Source organism: Alosa pseudoharengus, unplaced genomic scaffold, assembly GCF_046254945.1.
Source record: "Alosa pseudoharengus isolate Yale_2024_CS ecotype anadromous, Long Island Sound unplaced genomic scaffold, YU_APseudo_1.1 YU_APseudo_1.1_scf_18, whole genome shotgun sequence".
In the NCBI taxonomy this organism is placed as follows: Eukaryota; Metazoa; Chordata; class Actinopteri; order Clupeiformes; family Clupeidae; genus Alosa; species Alosa pseudoharengus.
The window spans coordinates 7,623,935-7,641,698 of NW_027468650.1; the positions used below are offsets into that span (position 1 = coordinate 7,623,935).

Below are 17,764 nucleotides of genomic sequence, written 5' to 3' on the forward strand. Positions count from 1 at the left end.
TGTAGATGGATATGAGAGGGAGAATCAAGGCCATTCTGATTCCTTCAGCCTCCTGACTAACAGAGGAGAGAGAGAGAGAGAGAGAGGGAGGGAGAGGGAGGAAAAGGAAGGAAGAGAACAAGGAGGACCGGGAGGGAGCGGGAGAAGAGAGGGTTTGACGTTTTTGCGTGAAGGAGTGAACAGGCAGCAGGAAGAAGACAGCGGGGAAGAGAGAGAGAGAGAGAGGGGGAGAGAGAGGGAGGGAGAGAGAGAGAGAGGAGACTCGGGGCCGCGGAAGAGGCGAGGGGAGCCGGGCGACGCGGAGGACGGAGTGGGGAGGCCGCCGATGGCTCGCAGCGCCCACAAGGGCCGGCAGCGGGGGGGCTTTCTGGACATGCTGCTGCGCTGCAACATGCACCCCGAGACCCAGCGGGTGGTCGTCTTCATCATCATGATGCTCCTCATCATCATCAACGTGGTGCTCATGTTCCTGCTGGCCTTCCAGTAGAAGTGACCGGGGGTCCGGGGGCCGCTTGGGGAGGGGAGGGGGTAGCGGTAGAGGACAGGAGAGGGGGGTAGCACCGCGGGGAGGGGTGGGGTAAGTGGGTAAGGGGGAGGAGGGAGGGAGAGGGGGGGTGGGGGCAAAAGAAACAGGAAGAAGATTGAGTTTAGTTTACGCAGGCTGAGGAGCTGACGTGGAGAAAGAAATGCGGTGAGGAGAGAGAGAGAGAGAGAGAGAAAGAGAGAGAGAGAGAGAGAGAGAGAGAGGAGGGGAGAGAAGCATCACAAGGGACCTGCTGTTATATGGATGGGGTTCCGGGATGTGCTACCAGCAGGAGTCCAGGTAACGTACCGTTATTGCCTCGGCCATTTCACAACAAAACTGAGAATTGCCAAGTAAGAGCGAGAGTGAAGATGGAGAGGATAGTGCACCCCGATCACTGTGCCGTGTCTATTTTTACATCTGTGTGCATCCATGTGTGCGTGTGTTTGTGTGGTTGACTAGTCCGCAGGAGAATTTTAAATGCTAGCATTAGCACACTCTGTGTTTGCAGCTTTTTGACATTCAAGCAATGTAGGTCTGGTCTCATCTTGTGTGCACTTCAAAGCCGAGAAGGTTGACATCAGCTCATTTAAAGTGTGTCTGTCACTGCCATCAATGGAAGGATCAGAATTTGTTTGGTTGGTTCAGCCTTGCTGTTTTGTGATGTGTGCATGCTGTTTGGGAATATTCTGGCCTCTGATTGTTTTCATTAACCAGAGTAGCATCTCAACCCCTCACATGTGCAAGCCATTATTTACAGCTTATTTGACCACAAGCCCACATGCTAACCATCAGGGATATTTCAACACATTGTAGGCTCTCACAGACCACTGATTTAACCTGATTTAGGCTTTGCCCCCTGACAGGGTACACTGAACACAGTGGGTTTGTGCTGTGTGCTCATGTGCTGTTGAGGGCCCACAGCTGTGTTTTGGGGCCCAGGCGCATGCAGTTCAGCTGGGTGGGGAATATGGGCCTGGAGCTGGATCAGTAGGCTAGAGATGCAGGGGAGGGTTCAGCTGTGTCTGCTTTACTGGGATAAGGAGCCCTGCCAGGTCAGTGAGTTTTCATCTCCGTTTTATCAGGGGTTAGTTACTTTGGTAATTAGCTTTTGCCGGGTTGTCAGTGCTAACTGTGCGCGAGTCTGGATTAACACGTGCACGCAAACACACACACACACACACACAGAGAGAGAGAGAGAGAACTACTTAGCCCTGAGTGACTGTGGCAAATGAACTTAGAGAACTAGAAGCCTTGTTTCTATTCTTGTAGATCTGACATACAAGCTTTGAGTCAAGTCTAACCCCAGAGCTGCCATTGACCAATCACAGCCCAGCCCCATGGCCTGCCTTCTCCACCCAAATACTGTAATTATGAATTCACAGTGTTATACACAGTGTGACTCGTAATGGCCGCCCTGGCCACTGAAAGCTTTCTTTGGTAGTAGCGGCAGATCTCTGGCTGTGAGATGACCTTATCGGCCTCGTCCACTCCAGTGTCCATGTTCAAAGGCAGGCAGTTCTGAGTAGGTCACGTTTGGGGAGGATTACGTTCTGGTTATTGGACTCACAATGGTGCTAAGATCAGGAGAGAGGGATGCAGCGGAAAGGCGAGATCTTGTGGGTGTGTCGCCTAGCAACAGGCCTACAGTCCCCCTCTTTGCAGTGATGGATCGATGGCAGTGAGACCAGGCTGGCAGTCAGACGATGCATAGTGCATGCTGTCGAGAGTTGGAGAGTGCTTTTCTCTCTCATGAAAGGCATAATAGTGAAAGTGTGTGTGTGCGTGTGTGTGTGTGTGTGTGTCTGACTGTATGTGAATGTGTACATCTAGAGAGAGCGGGAGGAAGACATGAAAAACGCTCTGTGTGGAATAGCAGCATGCATTTTAGCAAAAGCTAAAGTTTTGTAATATTTGTGTCGGTGGAGGCCTAGCGCTTTCAAGGTTGTACTGGCGATTCGGGAGAATAGCGTACGGGAAATGCCAAACACCAGATTTGATGGAGATTGCGTTTGGAGTGCATCAGCCACCAGGTTCTGTGCCATCTCGTCTGTTGGCTGTGCGTTGGCCCCAGCTGGCATGACCGCCCTCTGCACACAGATCTCCAGTATTTGTTTATGCTGCCCCATTCAGCGTAATGCGTTTGATTTCCATAGCACCACTAGTGCCGTGTCAAGGTGCTTTCCAGGAAGAGTTGGCACTGTCTGCTGAAATCTGAAAGTAGTGAAATTGATGGGCTGTCTGCTTACCGCCTGTGTGTGTGTGTGTGTGTTTGCCTGTCGCCTCACAGCTGATCAGCGATGGCAGTGTCGTCTACGCCGAGGCGCTGTGGGACCATGTCACCATGGATGACCAGGAGCTGGGCTTCAACGCCGGTGACGTCATCGAAGTGGTAGATGCCACCAACAAGGAGTGGTGGTGGGGCCGCATCCTGGACAGCGAGGGCTGGTTCCCTGCCAGCTTTGTTCGGGTAAGGACCGCCAAGCGACTCCCAATGACCACTACCACATACCAAGGATGTCACTTGCTTACTTGTATTTTATTCATACAGTACTTAACAGCAATCTGAAGCTTCTATAGAAATTTCATATTTCAATATAAAGGCCTATTTATAGGTTGAACAATGCCAAATGGATCCATGCTTTCACTGCCATAATGACCAGAACATGAAAGTCAGTCATACATATATGCATAGGATGTGGAGTGTTCTCCAGCTGACCGACTTGTGCCCTGTCCCTGTCTCTCTCCCTTCCTCTCTTCCTCTCTCCCTTCCTCTCTTCCTCCCTCCCTCTCTTCCTCCCTTCCTCTCTTCCTCCTTCTCTCCCTTCCTCTCTTCCTCCCTTCCTCTCTTCCTCCCTTCCTCCCTCTCTCCCTTCTTCTCTTCATCCCTCCCTCCCTTTCTCTCTTCCTCTCTCCCTTCCTCTCTTCCTCCCTCCCTCTCTTCCTCCCTTCCTCTCTCCCTTCCTCTCTTCCTCTCTCTTCCTCTCTTCCTCCCTCCCTCTCTTCCTCCCTCTCTCCTTCCCTCTCTCCCTCCCTCTCTTCCTCCCTCCCTCCCTACAGTTGCGTGTGAACCAGGATGAGCCCATGGAGGAGTACCTAGCGCAGCTAGAGGAGGCCCGGGAGGAGGACTGCCGTGGGGTCAGCCTGCTGTTGGGCCCCGGCCTGCCCTGCAAGGAGCAGATGAGGACCAACGTCATCAACGAGATCATGAGCACGGAGCGAGACTACATCAAACACCTGAAGGACATCTGCGAGGTGTGTTGACCTGTTTTACCTGTCTGCAGGTGTTTTGTTCTTGGCATAGTCTTGTGCAGACCTTTCACCTTACATGCATTTAAAGTCATAATGGGGGATTGGTCCCTTTGCATGGGATGGTAAGTTTCGTAGTAAATGATGCATGCCACATGTGTGGCAGCCAGAGATGTGAGGATTACTGTAGATACACTTTAGAGACACTCAAACTTTTTACACCAAAGCTAAAAATGTCATGTCTGCTGGACTGTGGAATTAAAAGCATGGGTCTTTGGTTTCCACACCCCACAGGGCTACATCAAACAGTGCCGCAAGCGAACCGACATGTTCTCAGAGGACCAGCTGAGGACCATATTTGGCAACATCGAGGAGATTTACAGGTTTCAGAAGAAGTTCCTCAAGGGCCTGGAAAAGAAGTTCAACAAAGAGGAGCCCCACCTCAGTGAGATCGGCTCATGTTTCCTCGAGCACGTAAGCACCAGGCCAGATCCCATATTACACATTTATTACCATTCCATTACATATACAAACCATCTATTACACAAATGTCCCTGTCCACCTCCAGCAAACAGATTTCCAGATCTACTCGGAGTACTGCAACAACCACCCCAACGCCTGCGTCCAGCTCTCCAAGCTCATGAAGGTCAACAAGTACGTGTTCTTCTTTGAGGCGTGCCGCCTGCTTCAGAAGATGATTGACATCTCTCTGGACGGCTTCCTGCTCACGCCCGTGCAGAAGATCTGCAAGTACCCTCTGCAGCTGGCCGAGCTGCTCAAGTACACCAACCCTCAGCACAGGTACTTCACCCAACACACATGGCAAGACTGACAAAGAAATGACAGCATTGGCTGCCAGCATTGGGCCATGTTACTGTGGTTTAAAACGATATAATGCAATACCAGAGTAGCTTTGACTGTCTGTGAAGGAAAATGCTAGTTACCATGAATTTATACTGTTTTGTGTAGCAATAATCCAAAGTAGACAGCCCCAATTCATTACTAAGACCCCCAAGTCTTTACTGAGGTGCATTTCAATGAAAAAGAGTACATATTTGCTTGACCATTTCCTCTTGACTTGTTCTAGGGACTATGCGGATGTGGAGGCTGCCCTAAATGCCATGAAGAACGTGGCGAGACTTATTAATGAGAGAAAACGCCGTCTGGAGAACGTGGACAAAATTGCCCAGTGGCAGAGCTCCATAGAAGACTGGGAGGTATGGCATTATGGGATGTCAAACATGATCAGAATGATTATGGGGTTTTTTTTGTTTTTTTACAAAATAATGTTGCCTTCGGTCCTTGGGTAGTTATGTGTTTGTGTGTGGGTGTGTCCTCAGGGTGAAGATGTCCTCACTAGAAGCTCAGATCTGATTTTCTCAGGGGAGCTGACGAAGATCTCACAGCCACAAGGAAGGAGCCAGCAGCGCATGTTTTTCCTGTTCGATCATCAGATGGTCTACTGCAAGAAGGTGAGTTTGCACCTGTCTACTTGCCATTTAGAGACTGCAACGCTTTCATCTCTTGAGACTAATGCAAGGAAATAAATGCCTGTGTAGGTGCTGTAGCTCTTCCCTACACTGTGATTGCTTACTTTCGATTTAGCCGCTTCAAGTGACTTTTTTTAGCTAGAAAGGCTGCCCATCCATTAATTACCCATGCCTACATTTTAGATTTATCTACCTAGTTTACATTATATCTCAGTGCCGTGTGCTGTAGTGGAGTATGGTGCGGGTAGCTATTTCTCATTTCCACTCAAGGGCAGACATATTTATCTTTCAGAAGAGCCCATTTTCATTTCAGTGAGTTTCATCATCTGGTTATATTCAAACAAAATCAGACCCATCCCTCAAGCGCCTCATCTGGTAGATTGCATCAAGAGTGTAATCCACGCTGCTATGCATCCCTTTGCTATCTCGCCCGGTAGGACCTCCTACGTAGAGACATGCTTTACTACAAGGGCCGTATGGACATGGACCAGATGGAGGTGCTGGACGTGGAGGACGGCAAGGACAAGGACTTCAACGTGAGCGTGAAGAACGCCCTGAAGCTGCGCTCGCCCGGCGGGGACGAGGTCCACCTGCTGTGCGCCAAGAAGCCCGAGCAGAAGCAGCGCTGGCTGCGCGCCCTCGCCGACGAGCGCACTCAGGTGCAGCACGACAGAGAAACAGGTGAGCCTTCAGCCAACACCCAGCCACTGTGTCAGCAGCTCTATAGCTAAGCGTCTGCACTGGTGCTAATAGCTGTTAAGAAATGGATTTGACTGACAGGGAGCAAACATAGTCATGAAATATATGCTTCTCCACGTTAAGTTGCTCTGGATTAAACATTACATTTAGGCATTTAGCTGACACATTGCTATTGCATAAATGAATGTAATGCAATAAACAGAATTCATGGGCTACTTCAGTTCTAGCACAGCCTGACTTCCAGATGAATCAGGGCCATGAATTGCTATGTTTTCAAGCACTAGATATTCTCCTCATACCAGCATTTCATATTTATGCTAGTTTAAAGATACATGTGGTGTCAGTTCCAGATTTATTGAGCACGGTAAACCATCTCTCTTGACTCTTAAACATATGCCGTCAGCTAGGGTATAACTAAATGAAATGTTGTATCATATGGATGCTTACCAGCTGTGTTTATAAGCACTTGAGATTTCTGTGGAGTGCAGAGACAACTAGCCTCCTTTTAGTTGGTGCAACTCAGTTCCAGGGCCTGTCAGCCGTGATGGAGTGCAGCTCTCCTGGCTGTCTGGGCCTGGGCGTACACACACACACACACACACACACACAGTCGCCTCATCCCATTACAGGCCTCCTCCGAACACCGCCCTTGCATTAGGGCGCACTCTAATCCTTCCCCTAGATGGGCACTCAATAAGGAGGTATGTCTGAGGGCCAGCGCAAGAGAGTGGGGGCAGATTGGAGGAGAGAGAGAGAGGAAAAACACACTTAAGTTAATTAGAAGAGTTTGTAAGATCGTTCATCACGTCTTCTGCATGTGAGGCAAATGAGCCGGCCGCCTCGCTCCTGGGATAGGTCATACATCAGGCCCTGGTCAAAACCTGACCGCTCGTTCTCCCGTGTCCCCTTGGCCGGCTCCAAAATCCACTCAGTGTTAATACTTAAATGCCCCGCCTTTGCCCGCCGGACAGAGAATTTGTAATTGGCAGCAGCAAAATTTGGGCGTGGGCTGTGCTGGGGTGGGCTGGTCTGTGCTGGGGTGGGCTGGGGTGGGGGAGTAGAGTGGACGGTTGGTCGCGTGGGGTGAGGAGGGGAGGGGTGTCTGTGCTGGGGTGGGGTGGGGTGGGGTGGTCTGTGCTGGGGTGGGGTGGGGTGGGGTGGTCTGTGCTGGGGTGGGGTAGGGTGGGGTGGGCTGGGGTGGTCTGGGCTGTGGTGGAGGAGTAGAGTGGACGGTTGGTCGCGTGGGGTGAGGAGGGGAGGGGTGTCTGTGGCCCCAGTGCAGAGCCACTGCCACCTGGGCGTAGCTTGGCTGGGCGGGACGCCCGTGATCCCGGTCGCGTTCCCACCTCTGTCCCGGCAGGGGCTGACCGCTGCGTCCTCTGGAGCGGCACATCTGGCTGTTCCACCTGACTGCAGCCAGAAGCCGCTCATTACTTCCCGTCCGTCTCAGAAGCAGGGAAGGCCGTTCCTGTGGCTGTTTTTGAAGAGCAATCTTATGATTGCGTGTGGTGTGGGTTTGCCTCTCACAAAATAACAAGCCATGTGATGAATCATTTGCCCTCTACTTTTCAGACGATGAGTCAGTATCAGACACCACAATCAATCGTATCGTAAACAATGCCGATTTTCCAGGGCTCATTAACAAATGTTTTGCATCTACTGGATAACGCATGACTTCATTTTTACAAAGTAGATTTGTACAGCTTCTTGTTCCCAGCAAATCTGTATCATTCTAACATCATTTCAATGAGAGCTTTGTTTGTTTTGTTTTGTCTGATTTCCTCCCTCCATTTTATTCCAGGCTTCTCCATCACTGAAGTCCAGAAGAAACAGGCCATGTTGAATGCCAGCAAAAGCCATCCCAGTGGGAAACCCAAAGGTGAGAGCCGAGTGCGCTAACACATCCTCCTCCGTCATGCTGCCCTTATCAGTGTCCACTCCAGCACACCTGACCCCTTCTGGCCACCACCTGCCGCCCCAGCGCTTGTCTCAGTGACGCCGGCATCCATTCCACCACCACCATAGCCGTGTGTGTGTGTGTGTGCGTGTAGGTATGTGTGTATGTGCTTGTGTGTGTGTGTGTGTGTGTGTGTGTGTGTGTGTGTGTGTGTGTGTGTGTGTGGCCGGGTGGTGAAAAGCCCCAGCCCAGCCCAGCCCAGCCCAGCCCAGCCCAAGATTAGCCGCTGTCTGGGAGCTTGTGTTTCTCAGACGTGGGTTTTCCGTCTGGCTCTCTTGTGGTGCCAGAGACGAGATCTGTGTTTGTTTACATACTTCATCAAACAAACTGCCTGCCATCTAGCGCTGAAGCAGTGTTTGTGTATATGCCTAATGTAACCAGAGTGAGAGTATTTGTGTATATGCTGAATGTAACCAGAGTGAGAGTGTTTGTGTATATGCTGAATGTAACCAGAGTGAGAGTGTTTGTGTATATGCTGAATGTAACCAGAGTGAGAGTGTTTGTGTATATGCTGAATGTAACCAGAGTGAGAGTGTTTGTGTATATGCCTAATGTAACTAGAGTGAGAGTGTTTGTGTATATGCCTAATGTAACCAGAGTGAGAGTGTTTGTGTATATGCCTAATGTAACCAGAGTGAAAGTGTTTGAGTTAGATCTCCTAAAGACATTGCTTTTAAACAGTACATGCTTCGGCATTAAAGAATTAATATACACGCCGTGGTGGCTGGCTAGATAGATAGATAGACTTTATCTAGACTTTATTGATCCCCAAGGGGAATCTATCTATCTATCTATCTATCTAAAGACATTGCTTTTAAACAGTACATGCTTCGGCATTAAAGAATTGGGGGAGGGAAAGATACACGGCGTGGTGGCTGGCTAACGTTTGCCCATCTCGTCCCCTCCTGCAGCGGTGACCCGACCCTACTACGACTTCCTGCTGCGGCAGAAGCACCCGTCGCTGCCCTCTGCTGTGCCCCAGCAGCAGGTCTTCATGCTGGCAGAGCCCAAGCGCAAGACCTCCAACTTCTGGCAGAACATCGGCAGACTGACGCCTTTCAAGAAGTGAAGTCAGGATGGAGAGAGCAAAGAAGGAGAGAGTGGAGAGCTCACTTAGCTCGTGCCTGAACTTAACCGTACATTTTATCCTCCTTTTCTGGTTTGCTACATTTAGTTGGGTTTCGTTTTTTTGTTCGTTCGTTCATGTCATTCTTCCAAATAAATGACCAACTGTTGCTGCGATACCGAGGCTGAAAACGACAGTAATGGTGACGGTGTTTGTGATGAAGAAGATGATGATGATGATTATGTCTAATTTTATGTTGTTGAGAAAGCACTTTATAGGTTGGTTACAATCAGACATGGACATAGACTGCGTGTATACTCTGGGAGAGCTTACCCTGGAGGCTGTCGCTCCTCTCTATGAACTATAAACAGCATGAATGGGTACTAATACTACTATGGCTGCCAGACTACGTGGACTCGACAGCAGCCCTATCTTTGACAGATACTAGACTGACAAACATTTCTTTACTTTTACCGTTTCCGCTTGTTTGTTTGTTGGTTTGTTTGTTTGTTTTGTGTCAACAGTTGCCAATATTGTTCACAGTGCCAGAGACATTTGCTTTTTTTTTATTTAAGTTTGTTCTTATGTCAGCTGTGGAAAAAAAGGTTAAAAAGGGGCATCATGATCAGTGTAATTATTTCAGTTCCGGAACATTTGCACCACGTCTGGTACCATCTGATTTCTATTAGCCACATGGATAGTGATGTAGATGGCAGTGTATAAAATCCAAAGATGATACTAAATCTGAGAACACATGGCTTGGTGACTTGGTGCGGATCAAACCCATCATCTCTGCATTTCCTTCTCTGTCATCTGCACCTCCTTTAGCCTTTTTCTCTGAGTGCCCTCTGCCTATTATTACTAGTACTATTACTATGATTATTATTATTACTGTTACTATTATTATTATTATTATTATTATTATTATTATAACTTCGTTTTGGAAGTGCCATTTTGAAGTGTCTCCTGGATCGTATAGCTATGCATGGACTGCTTTTCAACAAAGCGTGTTATCCAAACATGACTCTCCCAAACTCTTGGCCCAGGCCCGCTTTTCCTAGCGCTGCTGAACACAAAGAAGTGGAAAAAAAGAAAGAAATATGATTGGTGCAGCCGTTTTTGCGCGGTCGCGTGCAGAACACACAGATCTCTTTAAAAGGTAAATGTGTGATTTAGCACTTCTATTCCCCTTAAGCCATGGTTAACAGGACACATGGTCTGAATGGATGATGGGGTTTTTTTCCAGAGAAAATGCTTAATGTGACAAAAACCGGCAGCAGCCTGGGAATAATAGCCGAATGTCTGAATACCATGTACATTTTTGTCCTCCTTATGCTATACCAGAGAGGAATGTGCCTGCTTTGGAATACTGATAGTGCTTATCTTTTTTAAGGGGAGGTATAATGTCTGTATCTCACACTGCCCTCCAGTCTGCATCACTCCTCCCTCATAGACACCCCCCCCCCCCCCCCCCCGTTTCCCTGGAGACAGAAATCTCTTATTGAGCATCACTCCCTGATGAATACGCGCTCTGCTGCCGCCTCAAATCAAACAATGTTTGTTGTGACAGACACAAGATTTTCAAGAAAACAAAACAAAAGGAAACAAAACTAACTGCTGCTTTGTTGCTGGCTCTTGACAATGTGAATGGAGAGAGACTCTTGAAGAAGTTAAGGAAACTAGGTTAGGTGGACCTCAAGCCCATAACCATGTTTGATGCTCTGATTTTTGTGAAGCAGAATATATATATTTTAATCAGCAGTGCGCTTACCATCAAGGCTCGGGACTATTGCATTTCCACTCAGACTAAGACTAGGCCCATTCTTAGTTCCTCTTAATACCGATGTAAATCATCTTGGGTTTTCTCCATTCTTCTCTTGTAAGTGCAGTCAATTACACACCATATGAAACAAGTCTGTATATTCTGTAATCACCCCCTCTACTATTCCAAGTGTACTGAACTGCCGCTTGTGCAAAACAAAATGGATGACATCTTTTGAATAGGTCATAAAACTGAAATTGCTTGTGCATTCTTGTGGGGAATATAAAATGGATTCTTTTTTCAGTTTGCCCATAAGCTGTCGAGTAGGATGACCCGTGAAGGACACACCAGTGCTGATCCCAGATCTGTGTATTGGGAGTGTTGAATGTGCAAATAGGGCCTGCTGTGCACAGACAGAGCTGAGAGACAAAGCCAAGCCTGAGGTGAAATTAGTTTTTGCTTGTTTTTTGATGGGATGTTTTTTTGTCCCTGGTTTTCTTCCCTTCTAAGCTGTGAGCCTTTGTAATTGTATTCCCCTTGGGAACAGTATTGCTGCCAAAAAACAAGACAGCCCAAAATGGGAACAGGTGTGTGTGTGTGTGTGAGAGAGAGAGAGTTTGTGTGTGTGTGTTTGTGATAATGATGGCATCAACCATGAATATCCAAAAGAAGGCTCCGACTATAATGACTAAACTCCCCACTGACACCCTTGCTGCTGCAAAAAGGAAGACCACCCCTCTGGTCATCACAAGAGTTTCCAAAAGCTCTCACTCATCCCTCTGTTCTCTGTCACCAGCGATTTGCGTTGTCCCTGTGTGTACAAAGTCAATCATGTGTGCAACACCTTTACCTCTTTGTGTCACGCTTCACCTCTGCTTGTGGTCCTGCAGTCGACAGCAGGGTCTGTGAAACCATTTGCCCAGATCAAATGGCTTCATTTGTGGACACTATTTGTGAGCCGTACCCCTTTCGTTTCCTTTTTTTATACTGACGTCACCTGCTTCTGTTGTGGCTACATTCTGCCCCCTAGTGGAGAACATGTTTATGGTAGCTCCTTTCCATTTTACTGCTTTTTGTTAAAAAAAAAAAAAAAAAAAAAAAAAAAACGATGGCTCACCATGTTGTATAACTGGTTTTCAAACCATTTTGTGTGACCTGCTCCCCGCCCCCTAAGTACTGGACTGGGTCAGACCGAGATACAAGTTTTTCGCTGAAACCTTTCCTGATGATAAAGTCTGGGCAGTCAAATCCCTTCATCTGAAGGTTCTGGTCCAGCATTCAGCAGAGCAGTGATCTTGAAATTATATTTCAGTGAAAATTGGCACAAAAATATGTTAAACCCTCACCATTGGAGAACAGATTTTTTTTTTAGAATGTCTCTACGGTGGTCATTGGTCGAGCATGTAAAGGCATTTTTTAAACTCATACATTTTTGTCTCATTTGAGATTAAAACCATCTACTCCTTCAAGCCTATAAGTAATCGTTTACCTGTTTCTACATTCAAATAATGCTATTTTGCTTAATACATGACTGTAACTGACCTACAATGCGAAAAAAAAAAAAAACACTGAAAAGTATGAGAATGCCAATTACTGCCTGTTGCAGTGTACCCCTGAGTGGAGTTTGGCACTTGTGAAAATGTAAGTATAGTTTGTTTAAATTACAAAACAGAGATAAAAGACCGTGTTTGTACATAATATTTGTATGTGTATGGTTGTTTACATATGCACTCAAAAATAATGGGGAAATAAAACCATTTAAAGTGTTTAAGAATTTTGTGTTCCTCACTTTTTGTGATTTATCTTGGGGCCTGAGCTGATATCACTTCACTGAACAATGTTACTGAAAGACATCAAAGAAGTTGAATCTTCTGCATTTCTTCAGTTCATGCCAAAATAGTTGATGTAATGTGTTCCAAGTTTGTATTATAAAGGAAACATTTTGAGAAAGCCTTTATATCTCACATAGAAGCCTAGTAATTGCAGCTTAATGTTTTAAGCCATGTTTAACATTGCAAATAGCTGCAATCGGAACACTTAATATAATGAACAAAACTCAAATGCTAACAAAGTACTAGATGTAGACACATATGACAGTTTATGGTGTGTAATTTGAATCAGATACAGAAAAGGGATCACCATAATTCTGAAATTGTTGCTGTTTATATTAGGGATTGTTTTGAAAACATATTTATGAGAAAACTAATGTTAAATTCATAGGATTTTGCGAAATCCTTTATGTAAACCAAGGCCGTAATCGTAATACTTTGAGGGGGACCGTGTGTTGAAACAGGTTGTTTTTTTCCTAGGAACTCTGGCTTGAATGGAATTAAATCCTAGCTAACCCACATGCACACATTTACAGTTGGACTTGGGTGCTACACAAAATCTGATAGGCAGGTTTATTCACGGATAACCTGTGAATATGAATGTCCCATGTCACTAAATGTTTTCATGCAGGCAGTGTGTGGTATATAAATCATGGGATAATGCCCTGCATGTCTTTAAGGTTAACAAACAATATTTTGTTAATTTGTCAGTAATCATTGCATGAAGACAAAACAAACATTTTTGGTGAAAGCAAGTCAATCTGCAAAACGCATGAAAATTACTGAGTTGATTACTTACATCAAGACAAACAAAAAATGTATTATAAGATTTTTGAAATTGTTTGTTAACATGGGCAAACAGGGCATAATGTAATTATGTATAGCTAATGTATAGTGACCCAAAACTAATTGCAACATTTGACAAACAAATTGTCCAAGGCATGGAGGAAGATAATACATGTCTTAACTGGTATTATATCTCATCTAGAGGGTATATTCTTATAGAAAATATATAGTTTATGGTGTTTAATTTGTTTTCCCTGGACAGTATAGGCCAAAATGTATCCACTTTACACTAGATTCGCCTTTACAGAATAGAGGGCAATGTATTGTGCATGGCATAGAGGAAGATGGGAAATGTCTTAAATGGTGTTATATCTCCTCTAGAGGGTACATGCTTATAGAAAATATATGGTTTATGGTGTTTAAATTGCTTTCCCTGGACAGTATAGGCCAAAATGTATCCACTTTACACTAGCTTCGCCTTTACAGAATAGAGGGCAATGTATTGTGCATGGCATAGAGGAAGATGGGAAATGTCTTAAATGGTGTTATATCTCCTCCGGAGGGTATATGCTTTCAGAAAATATATAGTTTATGGTGTTTAATTTGTTTTCCCTGGACAGTATAGGCCAAAATGTATCCACTTTACACTAGATTCGCCTTTACAGAATAGAGGGCAATGTATTGTGCATGGCATGGAGGAAGATGGGAAATGTCTTAAATGGTGTTCTATCTCCTCTGGAGGGTATATGCTTTCAGAAAATATATAGTTTAGGGTGTTTAATTTGTTTCCATTAATAGTGCAGGCCAAAATGTATCAGCTGTTCACTTGATTCGCCTATACAGAATAGAGGAGTATGTGTTATGCACACTGGCGCCTTAATGCAGGGGCTTACCTGGGCTGAAGCCCAAGGGCCTCGACCAATGAGGGGCCTCCTAATAATAATAATGATAATCAATAAAAAACGGCCGTGTCCGTATTCGCGGCGTCAATCATTAGCCTACTCTGGAGCTAGCCTACATAATTGAGCACATTGCACTGCTCTACAATGACATCGATGCAGAGGCTCCCTTTGTCTTCTCTTCTAAAGTGTAACAAATGTAACAAAACTTAATAAATCCCAAAGTAGAGGAGCTAAAGGAGAGGCTGAAACTGACTGACAAATTTACAAACTCTGGAGATAACGTGGGTTTGATTGAAGCAACGATAAACGAATGACGTGGATTCCTGTAACTGTCCATGAAAACAGAAGGCAGCAGCTAATATCGTAGCAATAGACTGGCAATGAAACGGCTTTAAAAACATGTAGGCCTATTTCACTTGTCTCACTGGAGTGAACGCAGAACATGGGCTGTTGCGCAAAGAAATGAATTAGTGATCTGCATCTTCGTTCACTAAAAGCTAGGTTTGTGCTAACCCATATTCGCACAAATAATATCCTATTATGTTTTCTGATTGTTAACGTGAGATATGTCTCCATGTTGGGAAGTGTAGTGATAATGCATAAATGTTCACGTATGAGCCAGCTGCATGTTTTGTAGGCTAAAAGTATTTCTGTCCCTCCCAATCTGTGTTAGAATGGTGTGTTAAGTAGACAGAATTTCAAAAAACCTCCTGGGGAACCACCCGACACGACAAACACATGCACTTTTGAAAAGCTTGAAACGTCCATATGTGTACATTTTTAACTTAGCCCATGTGTTGTAAAAGTTCAACGCTGTTGTTTTCGTGCAGTAGGCTTTTGATAAGCGATGTCATGGGTAGGCTGACGTGATTAAGGGCTTTCTGTTCCTGTTTATGTACAGTGTTGGGAGGGTTACTTTCAAAACGTATTCCGTTACTGAATACAGAATACATGCCCAAAAATGTAATCTGTAACGTATTCCGTTACGTTACTCAATCTGAGTAACGTATTCTGAATACTTAGATTACTTCCGCATTGAATTGCATTTTATAAGTGTAGGAATGCGGCCATCAAATCCTGCTTAGGCCTACTAAACAGGCCTATTCTGGTGTGTTCTTCTGTTCCAAATGGCTGAAGTGTTAGGCCCACATAGGAGAATGTAAAGTCAACTAAGCTACCTGATACAACTTTAAAATAGCAAGGTGACCACTAAAACTACTGTACAGCAGGCGACTAGGCTAATTAAAACAAACTAAACTAGATGTACCGCGTAGCGGTACAAAATATGACCGCCGCTCAGTCCTGCACATCCATTCCGCGAAAATAAATCATATTAATGAATTTGTCTCCATCTTCTACTCCATTCCTCACTCTTGAAACTTTTGTGTATGCTTGTTTGAAATGTGTGTTTGCACACATTCCGCACACAAAGTAGCCTACTGGCGCTGCAAAGGTGAATAGATTTGTTTCTGGGCCAAAAAATCTGTAACATTGTTATAAAACCTTTAAAATCTCTAAACAATCACAAGTAGGGCAGTTCATCACAGTCCATCCATTGCAACTGGACTGATGAAAGGTACACCTGTAGGCTACATTGTATTTGGGAAAAGCAGAAGGTAGCAGCATAATGTATTTATTTATTTATTATTAAACAAAACAATCCCTGTCAGTTCCATGCAGTTTTCAACAGCTATCAAGAAGAGAGGTCATGTCATGGATTTTTGTGAATGTTTCTTCTTCTACATATGCATAAGTTTAGTCATCTAGTTCAAATGATATTCAGCTTTATTGTCAATGCACAAATGAAATACCAGTAGTCTAAAACAAAATGCCGTTTTTCCCAGTGGTGCAAATAACTGACATGTCCAAAGGGCCTTCATGAAATGCGTTGCGAGACTGTTCATACACATTTTAACGGGCAAAGTTGAAGAGCTACTCTCCGTTATTGTTTGTGCAAATAATATGCTGATTCATGTTCCCTTGCATTTTGCAACCATGAGGTCAATGGTTAAGCTCAATCTTTTGACGCAATCTTTTGATTTTCACCCAGCCTAGTCCATGGTAGGCGCCCGATAGAAATATTGTTTAATTTTGCGATTGAGATATCCACGCACTGGCGCCCCCCCTGCGACGTGTTCGCCCCCCGGTTTTAGAGCTATTCTAAATGCAAAAATGCATAGAGGGAGTTATGACAAAACCGTGACTGTTAACAAACTATAAGCTATATAAGGTAGGCCCTATGCTAGGCCTATTACACAACACAAATTGTCGCTAGGCTATGCTGGCGACCCAAATAAAATCTCCGTTGGAACCAATGGCTTACACCTTACAGTATCAAGCTGCCACCTCTTGGCGAAAAAGTTAATAGTTTTGCATATCAGTAGTAATACATTTCACGTAGCTGTGAATCACGGAAAGGGCGAATGAAGTGGACACTTCTAAACGGAACCCAACCCACTGTACAGTAGCTCAAGGTCTGTGGCTAAAGCAGCCATAATGAAAGCGTTATCATTGTTTGGATACTTCACACACACGTGTTTTTTAATCGCATAGACTACAACTACCAAGCTGGAATCAAAGCACATCGACTCCCCTCTCACACCCTAAACACGCACTTCGAACAAACAAAAAGCGCCTCAGTCTCACGGAATAGCCATAGGCAAAACTGTATCTGACCCTTGTAACGTTGGTACTAAATCATTCATCGCAAAGAATGATTTTTGTAGCACGTGCAACAAATATGTGTAGGTACAGCCCTGCCCTGAATACATCTCAACGTGCGCTCTAAAACATCTGGTTTAAATGGAGATTGTAGATCATCACGGGATCAGACAGGTTATCTTTCAGGTAGCCTATATATTTTCCATTAAAAAACCATCACGTAGCGAACGTGTTGTGGCTAACTCACTTAGCTCCTGTTAGTAGCCTAGGTTATGGTCATAAGCAAATGAGATGACAGTCGAAAGATACAATTAGTGCTGTTATCGATTTGCTTGGTAGCTTATAAACGCATTTATGGTTTTCTACAAATACATCAATAATCAAATTGGCCTCCATCACTCAACCATGCTAACGGTAACATTATTTTACCTACGTTCTGCTATTGATAGGATTAACGTAGCCTACCTGCAGTAAAAAACAAGCATGTCCGATAAACATTCTCAGATTTATTTCGGCTTCAAGAGGAAATGGGAATTACATGTCATGCAGAAATCATCCTACCCTTAGACGTTCTCTGCGGTAAACTACTGTAGCCTACAGTCTTGTCCTTGTAGGAAGCATAGTGTCTTTCCAACCCATTTAAGATTAACTTCCAACAAAATTACGTCTCACTGCAACGATGCGCCATCTAGTGGACAAACGACTACTTATCGCCAATACTGGAAATGCAGCCATGATGATGATGATGAATATTTATTTTGGCTTTCTTTTAATCCTACTGAATTTGTAATTATGTATCGGCCGTTCTAATACCGATAGTATGTGGGTGCCTGTGTGTGT

General features: G+C 45.0%; 1 protein-coding gene across 4 annotated transcripts in view; it reads left to right on the forward strand.

Moving 5' to 3' along the window:
• The window catches only part of arhgef4 (Rho guanine nucleotide exchange factor (GEF) 4), a 79,894-nt gene extending 67,374 nt beyond the window's left edge, over positions 1-12,520 (forward strand). For all 4 annotated transcript variants that reach the window (XM_076290173.1, XM_076290174.1, XM_076290175.1 and 1 more), the window contains 9 exons: positions 2,814-2,993; positions 3,584-3,778; positions 4,067-4,246; positions 4,341-4,573; positions 4,860-4,989; positions 5,113-5,244; positions 5,700-5,943; positions 7,763-7,840; positions 8,830-12,520. In XM_076290173.1, coding sequence (XP_076146288.1) covers positions 2,814-2,993; positions 3,584-3,778; positions 4,067-4,246; positions 4,341-4,573; positions 4,860-4,989; positions 5,113-5,244; positions 5,700-5,943; positions 7,763-7,840; positions 8,830-8,987 — 1,530 coding nt within the window. In that variant the 3' untranslated portion in view covers positions 8,988-12,520. The remainder of the gene's footprint in view (positions 1-2,813; positions 2,994-3,583; positions 3,779-4,066; positions 4,247-4,340; positions 4,574-4,859; positions 4,990-5,112; positions 5,245-5,699; positions 5,944-7,762; positions 7,841-8,829) is intronic.
• Positions 12,521-17,764: the final 5,244 nt, after the last annotated feature.